This window comes from Sycon ciliatum, chromosome 1, assembly GCF_964019385.1.
Source record: "Sycon ciliatum chromosome 1, ocSycCili1.1, whole genome shotgun sequence".
NCBI classification, from domain to species: Eukaryota; Metazoa; Porifera; class Calcarea; order Leucosolenida; family Sycettidae; genus Sycon; species Sycon ciliatum.
Genome location: NC_088643.1, coordinates 86,817,627 through 86,827,028, shown reverse-complemented (window position 1 = coordinate 86,827,028; position 9,402 = coordinate 86,817,627). Strand labels below are relative to the sequence as shown.

Genomic DNA, 9,402 nt, shown 5'->3' with positions numbered 1-9,402 from the left:
ACATGGACGACGTTAACCTGTACTCCACGGACCGTCAACATCTAGCGTGCGCACTAACAGAGGCAGAGGTAGTTTTCAAAGAGTGGAACCTCAACATCAACCCTACCAAGACCGAGTGGACCCATCTATACCAAGAAGAGGCTGTTGCAAGAAGAGGTGAGGAACGATGGAGGTCCACCCGGTTGCTTGGTTCACTGTACGGAGTCACAGAAGACCTCAAGCGCCGGCGCCAGCAAGCCGCAGCTGCCTTCAACACACTTGTCAACCTGTGGATGCGGAGACAAGTTATCTCTGAAGCAACCCGCCTGAGGTTGTTTGATACATTTGTGCTATCTATTTTGACCTACAACTGTGGCGTGTGGGTGCTTTCATCCCGGGATGCTACAGCAATGGATGCGTTCCACAGAAAGCAGCTCCGCCGTCTATTAGGGATATCTTACCCGGAAATTATCACCAACACAGACATATATACCCGCTGCAATGCCGAGCCAATATCCGTACTAAGCAGAAGAGCACGGTGGAAACTGTTTGGTCATATTCTACGCCTCCCTGAAGCAACTCCAGCGCAGGTGAGCATGACAGCGTATTTCCAGCGACAGAATCGGGGCTGGCTCGGACGCCCGCGCATCACCCTACCAGTGGTGATAGACAACGAATTAGCCAAGGCAACGTCCATGCGTCTCCGGAGTCTGAAGGACCTGGAGACACTGCGTTTGGTGGCTCGGAACAGGCAATCATTCAACGATATAATCGCACAGGTCACATTGTAGAGTGCAGATCACCTAGTGCTTTCAACAATAATAACGTACTTCCACATTATGGGAATTTGGTATAACCCCACACCCGTCATTGTTGAATATTCGATAATAGCGTGGATTTCCCCAACAATATATTTTCATTTTTTGTTATCCTCTCCCATGCCGTTGTACATAAGCGGCTTGCCGCGGATATGTCAATACTGTCAATACTTATGACTGTTCATGATCTTTTTTCTTTTTCTTTTTTTTTCCTTTTTAAAGGGGAAGTATCCCCTAAAATCAAATTTTCACCAGTTGTAGTCTTCGGGGTGCTGAGTCGAATGGTCTTGGTCCGAGGAAGCTGAGACGCTCCCTTCCTCCTTTATTCCCAATCGAACTCGCGCACTTCCACCGAAACTGGGTGACTGCGCCCTACGAGATGGGGATTTGTATGCAAAATGTCACTAAAAGCGCCATTTCGTTCTTATAAAAGCACGGATGACCGCGATTGGCCCATATGTTGTAGTCTTTTGGACGCTGAGTCGACTGGTTTTGGTCCGAAAAGGCTGCGATGCAGCGTTCCTCCTTTATTCCCAATCGAACATGGTTGAACAAGCGGTCACGTGCTCCTGCGTACACCAGTCACCTGGTCACCGTGCCTGCAGGGTACAACTTACTAGCCTGTTTGACCTTTTTTGGGTGCAGTCTAGTCCTGTCACTGGAGTTGAACTCGAGTTGAACCTTGGTGTGAAAGTTGTCGCCTGCTGGCGTGGTGACCAGGTGATTTGGGCACCCAGGAGCACGTGACCGCTTGTTCAACCATGTTCGATTGGGAATAAAGGAGGAACGCTGCATCGCAGCCTTTTCGGACCAAAACCAGTCGACTCAGCGTCCAAAAGACTACAACATATGGGCCAATCGCGGTCATCCGTGCTTTTATAAGAACGAAATGGCACTTTTAGTGACATTTTGCATACAAATCCCCATCTATATACAGAAGCCTTGCTTGGTAGTTTAACATGTTTTTCTACGCGTCCTCGCCTTGTAACATGCTGTCAAAATCGAAATCCCCATCTAGTAGGGCGCAGTCACCCAGTTTCGGTGGAAGTGCACGAGTTCGATTGGGATTCAAGTAGGAAGGGAGCGTCTCAGCTTTCTCGGACCAAGACCATTCGACTCAGCACCCAGAAGACTACAACTGGTGAAAATTTGATTTTAGGGTATACTTCCCCTTTAAGATTTGCAATTCCTCTGTCACATGTGCATGTATCATTTTGTTTTCTTGGGTTTGACTGTTGCCTCGTCATTGTGTCTTCTGCACTGCAGCTTCCCCTTTGGAAGTTTCCGGGTGGCCTATCAGATCACGCTGAAGACATTGGTAAGTATTGCTGCTGCTGCTGCTGTAGTTTGGCTCCTACTTTACAGCATCTACTGACTATGGACTTAGCTCACTCCAGCACACCGCTATGCTCTCCTCGCTGACCCACCTGAGCAAGAGTACATTGTGGTGTTGTGGTCCTTGTGGAAAAGCTAAATTTACATACCATTAATGGCTAAGTCTGTCATAGCTTGCTTACTTATTGCTAAAAAAGTAGTAATGATAATAGTGGCATTGTGCTCAGCTGCGTTACAAGAAATCGACTTGAATACCGTAAAAGTCCGTGAACAAGTATGTACTTAGTTTCGAATTTAGTGGTCGCACCGGTACTAACTGTCGGGCAAGAACTATCTTTCGGACTTGACTTGTGTGTAGTGGAGAAGTCATTTTCATGTAGATGTTATACATACTAAGCACTGCATGTGCGAATCATACCGGTACTTATTCCGGGCAGTATGTTTATCTGGCTGAACTCGACTTCAACAGACGGAGTCAAAAGGATGAAAGGGGTATTTATTTCGGGCAAGTACTTTAATAAGGCCTAAACAAAAAATAGCCTTGTTTCCGGTCGTCCGACCGGGTCATTTTTTCCCAAATTCTGAAACTTTTTTTTGGTCCGCGTAATGTAGTACATGTCATGTGTGCGCCTGTAAAGCTAGCGCTGTATAGTGACTGTAGGTATTGCGCGGTGCAAGCACGCTTGTTGTACAGTTGTAGCTTGCATGCATCCGCGGTCTTGTACGTCTGGTGGTGGACTCACGCTGTCAGGAGCACACAGTCTGTCATTGACAGATTGTAGATCTACCATGTACTGCAGTCATGTAAAAGTGTCGATGTCGCGCCCGCGTTGCAGTGAAGTAGGGGCGGGCACACACGGTTCATGGTGCATGAATCGGATTGTGAAAATGACAGCATGAGTGCAGTGGAAATAGTGACAGACTGCGGAATCGTATTGATGAGTTGGTTTCGGTTTTCAGTGCGACCAACACTGTACTCAATCCTTGGCATCGTTGCTGCAATCTAGCAAGACATGTAAACTTCACACATCTCCGCTACCACTACCACCGACTCTACTGCCAGTACTACTACTTCTAGGATTAGGAAGTAACAAAGTTAGTTCCGCATGCGCCAGGCCACCACCAATAAAAGGCACCATGCCTGATGAGATTTCAGCGGTATCGCCTATCCGAAAATGTTCCCAGCACAGGTAAAAGACGAAGAGGAGAAAAGCGAACTTTCCTTCCGAAGAGTTTGGTGAAGTCCGTCGTTCTCTTGTGTTCTGCAGTAAGTCTATCGTTCTCGCTGAGTGTCGACAGCGATGGCTCCCCTTTGCGTGGAGTGCCATCGATCGTCTAAATGTTTAGTCCAGCAGCGACTTGTGTCCGCCGCCGCGGATAGCAGCCTCCTGGAAGTTTTTAGACAACATGTCCAGCCTCGTCTTGAGGAGAGCGTTGACGGCGATGTGACTGCCTTTGCCAGTCAGTCTGGGAAGGTCGGTACATGGAAGGAAGTTGACGTGGACGAGAAAGTCCAACTTGTTGCTGAGTTCGGGTGTAGATTTATAAAATTCGATCTCCCCAAGGAAGACATAGGCGAGCCAGCAGCAAAGCGTCGTCCAACGTCCGCCTTTGACATCATGCTTGCAGCTGCGTCGGAGCGCAATAGCCTTCCTGACCGGCGGGAGCCTGTTACGAGAAAGGACGACTTGTTCAACGACGTCGTGAATTATCTGAAGGTAAGCTTGATCGAAAGTTTCAGGATTGTACGTAGATTTACATCAATGTTTGGTGTTCATGTTCCGAGGGTTGTTGTTGCGGTGTAATGTTGTTCGTGGCCGTTGCTTTACGAGTACAACTCACGGTGCTGCGTCTCGCTCGAAACTAAATAGTTTGTTTCCCCTTTCATACTGTTGCAGACATGTGGCGTCGGGTTCTCATCGGATTCCGTGGCGTCGGAGGGCACGTACGTTGTGCGGACGCTGACCTCGGCGCTTTGGTACTGCCATCCTCACTTTGACAAGCTTACAGACGCCAGCACACGCACCACCGTCTCTGCAATGCCCCGTCGCTGGATGGATAATTTCTCGAAGCCCTACAACGACTGGCAGGCGAAGAAAGAGAAGAGACCGCGCATTGACGCCAGCACCCTGGAAGCGCATGGCAGAGCCCTTCTTGCCCTGTTACCCAAGGTCTGCTTGAGTGGTAGTCAGTGGCTAGATATTCGCCAAGATATCGACGGTTTCGCTACTACCTTGCAAGGCTATTGCAAGTACCTAGCATCAGCTGGTGTGCAGCAACAGTGGCGGCAGCAGCAACCTCATCCCGTGCGGCAAGTCTCGACAAATATTACTGTCCAGCGTTGTGAACATGCTGCTCAGGAGAACATGGGAAACCTTGAGTGCGCACTGAGCAACAAGATGGCCGGGTGTGAGGACTATGTACCACAGCTGTTCGACGAGCAGGAGTTGTTTGGCTGCACTCTGACCTTCCTGAAGGACCTGAAGTCTAACCTTACCTTGGATATCATGCGGTACGACCCAGGTGGCGGTCGTGGTTGTGTGGTCTTCCTATGGAAATGCCCACAATCTGTTGAGGTGACGAGTGATGCATACGCCACGAAAGTAGCTCGCATCCTCTCCTCTCTTGAAGAGAAGTTGCCCACATACCACACCAGGCAAATGAGGAAGTCATTCTTCAGTTCCTACAGCTCACTCTCTGGCCTCACTCCTGTTGTGTTACGCTCAGTGTACCAGGAGCTTACCGGTGATGTTGCTGTGAGCACAAACCCTGCCATGGATCGACGGATGCAGCTCTACATTCTGGGAGAACTGCCGGAGATTGATGTTGACTTGCGGCGCTTGAATAGCGGCCGTCCTGCTGTCTTCGACAGATTCTTTGAGAAAGCTGCGGAAGTGTTGTCAGATTGCCAGGCAGAGGATTCGAGAAGACATGGAGTTGCTCACCTGAGTAAATTTCTGTCAATTCGTGATTTACACGAGCAAGTACGTGTGCAGTGTCCTGATGTAGAGGTACCTTCACTTGAGTGGCTCAGGCTCCAATTTCTACCAGTCGACCCCAGGACGTCTGCAGCGATACGCTACACCGGCAAGCTGCATGTTAAGAAGAGAGTGCAGTCCCGCATTCTCCGTGCCAGTCATGAGGATGACCACTATGCCGCAGCTGTCTTCAAATATATGCGAGCAATGGCAGTCGACTTGAAGGAGCATGATCCTTTATTCCTCTGCATGGATGACAAGGCCAAAGTTCCTGTTGGCGAGCCTGACCGGCCTACGTCAACCAATGTTCGCTCCAAGGCCACATATGTGGAGGAGAACGAGCAGCTAACCGCAATGGACCATGATCTTACGAAGTGCTCCCTGACACCATCCGTCATTCTGCGATGCGACATTCCTGATATGGCAGAGGGCTCATTCTACCGTGGCCAAGTAGATGTCCGTGTGAAAGACAGCGTGTTCGAGCCATCAAATCCGTTCCGCCACATGGCAGAGCTACGAGCATCTGCCTGCTTCGATGGTGCAGTGTGCCCGCCAATTGCATTCGTATATACTGATGGCGGAGTAGACCATCGAGTTACCTGTAGATCTGTCCAGCTGGCCTACATTGCCTTGTTCATCAAGGAAGACCTCGACCTTCTTGTTGCTGGACGCACTTGCCCTGGTCACAGTTTTGCCAATCCTGCAGAACGTGTCATGGCAACCCTCAACCTTGGTTTGCAGAATGCTGCTTTCGCCAGAGTTCGGATGACAGATGAATCTGAAAGTCGCATCAAGTCTGCTAACTCCATGGCTGCTGTCCGTACAGCTGCTGAACAGTACCCTGATGTGAAACAGGATTGGAAGCAGTCGATAGAGCCAGTGAAGGAGCATGTTGAGCAGCGCTTCCGGCGACTGGTGTACAGCGGTACACAGGTTCGTGCACCGGATCTAGTTGCAGACGAGGATGTCCGGGCTATCATCACCCACCTTTGGCCTGATGTCGACCTTGCAAAGCTGACGGCCAAAGACCTCAGTGGCAAATTGGGCTTGCAGAAGTTTCTAGACAGTCACTGCAGGATCCGTCAATACACGTTCCAGGTGAGTGTCTTTGTGCTTCATGCCCTGAATGGGGCATGCTATGGTGTATGTCATAATTTGTATTAACGCCTACATCTTTGCAAATTGCAGTCATATCTATTTACAGTGCTGGTGCATGCAATTTGTGAGAAACCCTTCTTTCCTTGTTTTTGGGTGATGAATATTTGTCCTTCTATGTCCACATAACTTTAAAGCTGACCTCCTCATTTGCCTTTGTTGTTTGCATTTCATTTCCAGATTCGAAAATGTGGCCAGGACCCTTGCGAGTCTGGAGTCTGCAAACCATTGCGCACAGATGAGTCGACCCAACTGTACTGGCTTCCAGACCCGCAACCTGATCCATCCAGGGACGGTCACTACAAGCGTTTCCAGAGCTTGAAGGGTGTGGAGACAGAGGAGAGTCACTGTCCATCGCTCACGTCCAAGGCAGCACAGAAGGCAGCATCTGGCATACCCAATGGAGTCGCCACCGCCCAGCGCCTTCGTGCTACAGTGGTCTGTTTGGAGTGCGAAAAGCCGAGAGGGGTGTATGCCCAGCATGCACTCAAGGCAGATGAGGTACGTGAGTTTGACCGCCTGAAAGAAGTGATCGACTACACGTGTGGCTCACCTATCACTGAAGTGGGTGCTCCATTTCACGGCAAACTGTTCGCCAACCTGAGTCTGCGGTGCAGTGACCCAGTTGAGTTTGCATACTATGCTTGCCCACGGAAGTTCGGAGACGTGTGCTGTCATTGTGGGAATGCAGAAGCGATGCGTTGCCCTGAGCTGTTGGCAAAGTTTAAAGTTGTGCTGCCTCTGTGCGATGCCTGCAACCAGCTGAAGAAGCCAACGCCTACACGTCAGCCCAAGAAATAGGTCTGCCAGCATGCTTAGACGATGAGCCAGATCTCTCTCTCTCTCTCTCTCTCTCTCTCTCTCTCTCTCTCTCTCTCTCTCTCTCTCTCTCTCTCTCTCTCTCTCTCTCTCTTTCTCTCTCTCTCTCTCCGTTTTTGTCTCCACATCTCCTTTTTTTGGTATCGTGGCATGCACATGCTGTAAACAAGCATGCATTGACTTGTGTCAAGTATTAGTTGTGAATACTGGATAGCCGCTAGAATTATGAGACATGCAGGTCTCTGTTGTGATGTTAAACTGACATTCCTCTATACCATGTACATAATTATACATCAAGTATGTATATCTGCATTGCCTTTACTGCGTAATATGCCCCAGGATCATTGATTGTAAGAACCAAAAAAATTGCCCAAAAATTTTTTTTTCCGGCCGACCGAGTCTGTTTTTTGGGGGGTTGCCGACCGGAAACAAGCCTATTTTTTGTTTAGGCCTAATAATAATTACGGACTTTTACGGTACTTGAATATTCCCGTTCTTGGGCTTCTTCACGTGGTACATGTAGTAGGAAGATGTGTTGCTCTAGGTTGACAGAAAGAAATCGGATGGAATGTGTAGGGATTTTCCCATTCCTAGTACGGCAGTTTTCTGAGCCTACTGCCAAATTTCAGTGGCGTGCACCGGATCCATATGCGTATGTGTGTGTGTGTGTGTGTGCGCGTGCGCATGCACTCGGGCGCACACGACCGTGTATGACATTGTTTCAATTTCTAGCAACTACGGCAGTTCGTGAGGTCAAGGAGGAAACTGGTATTGAAGCAGGTAAGCTCTTCTGTTGTTGTGGGTGTTGCAATTATGTATAAAGGTAAATTTTCATATCTGTTCCTATTGAAGGGAACTCCAGATGACCACTACTGTTGTTTATCTTTGACAGCATTCTTCAGTGCACACACTTCAAAAGGATGAGGAATATTAGACCAACCCATGTCATTGCCTTTGTTTGGTTCTTGTCTATCTGGCTGACTGTGCAGAGTTCAACGCAATCCTAGGCTTTCGTCAGCAGCACCATCAGCCAAACTCATTTGATCGTTCTGACCTATATTTTATTTGCCGTCTCGAAGCGAAAACACATGAAATCAGTATGTGTAGTCATGAAGTACTGGACTGCCGTTGGATGGGAATCAAACAGCTAGCGAATAGCGCAGAGACTACTCCTTTGAGTAGGAGGATGGCAGGCCTGCTTATCGAAGGTTTGCACAACGGTTTTAAGTCTGTGGACATCGGAATGGAGCAGTTTGATGCCGTCTATCCGGGCCTGACTTACAAACTCTTCCATCGACCCCTCCATAAACCTGTTCGTGCGTCGACACCACATGCTGATGGTCCTCTTGAATCTATGGCTAATGGTTATGCATAGCATGGCTGGACTACAGCAAGACAAACTTGAAGTAATGTACCAATAACCTATGCTAAAACTTTACTTTTTTAGGCTTGGGAGAATGAAGTTTTTTAGGCTTACCTTTTTTTAACTTCAAGTAAAGATTCTAGGATCACCCATTTGTACTTGAATTCTATTTATATTTCTTTGCTATTTAAGTTATTTTGTTGTATCATAAACTAAATTGTAGGGTGCATACATGATTTAAAACTAATAGTTGTTGGACAAACTGAGATGTTGCAACTTGGAAGGGTACATGATTGTAACAGTTAGAAGGTAGATGCTTGAGCAGCTACCTTGTTCGTGTTGCAGAGCAGTCACTAAAATAATTTTAGTGACTGAATAGTCTAAAATGACCACTAGAGCTCAGTGACTGTAACTAGAACAAGTTAGTTGTAGTCAGGGATTTGCATGATTGTACTTGTAGAGAGACGGCACGGGCAACTGCAACGCTAAATGACGTGGGTTTCCAGTCTTTCGACCCTCCGCTGTTGGTTGCAGTCGCCCTTGCGTCAGGGCCAATTTCTGCACGCTCCCCTATGTCATCACTTGTCTGAGCCGCACTTGGGTTAGCAGGCCGCAATCGCAATCGTGAGTTGCATAGACCACCGACCAGGTCGAACTTCCCAATCTAGGGCGAAATGCACATTGCCTCGGGTACTTTGACTACATGTATATGCCGTCTCCATCTATGCTATGACTCCCTGGTTTTGGCTATCTAGTTTTCCACCCCCTCCCCTCCCTGAACCAGAAATAAGTGGGAAGGGGGTGGCTGGCATAGGACACTTCATGCATAATAATAATGATGCGCATGGCGGGAATCCGGGAGTCGACTTGACCTCGGCACTCCCTGTCATGTTACCCCCTTGTTTGTACCAGGTTTTTTTGCTCTCTCTCTCTCTCTCCCTTTTTCTGGTGATCC

The 9,402-nt window shown here is 48.4% G+C and overlaps 1 protein-coding gene across 1 annotated transcript; it reads left to right on the top strand.

Moving 5' to 3' along the window:
• The first annotated feature begins 2,121 nt into the window (after window positions 1–2,121).
• Window positions 2,122–8,172, top strand: LOC135806123 (uncharacterized). The gene is made up of 3 exons (XM_065320275.1): window positions 2,122–6,208; window positions 6,446–7,864; window positions 8,074–8,172. The coding sequence occupies exons 1-2, from the start codon at window positions 4,172–4,174 to the stop codon at window positions 7,064–7,066; spliced, it is 2,658 nt and encodes an 885-aa protein (XP_065176347.1). The 5' UTR covers window positions 2,122–4,171; the 3' UTR covers window positions 7,067–7,864; window positions 8,074–8,172.
• Window positions 8,173–9,402: the final 1,230 nt, after the last annotated feature.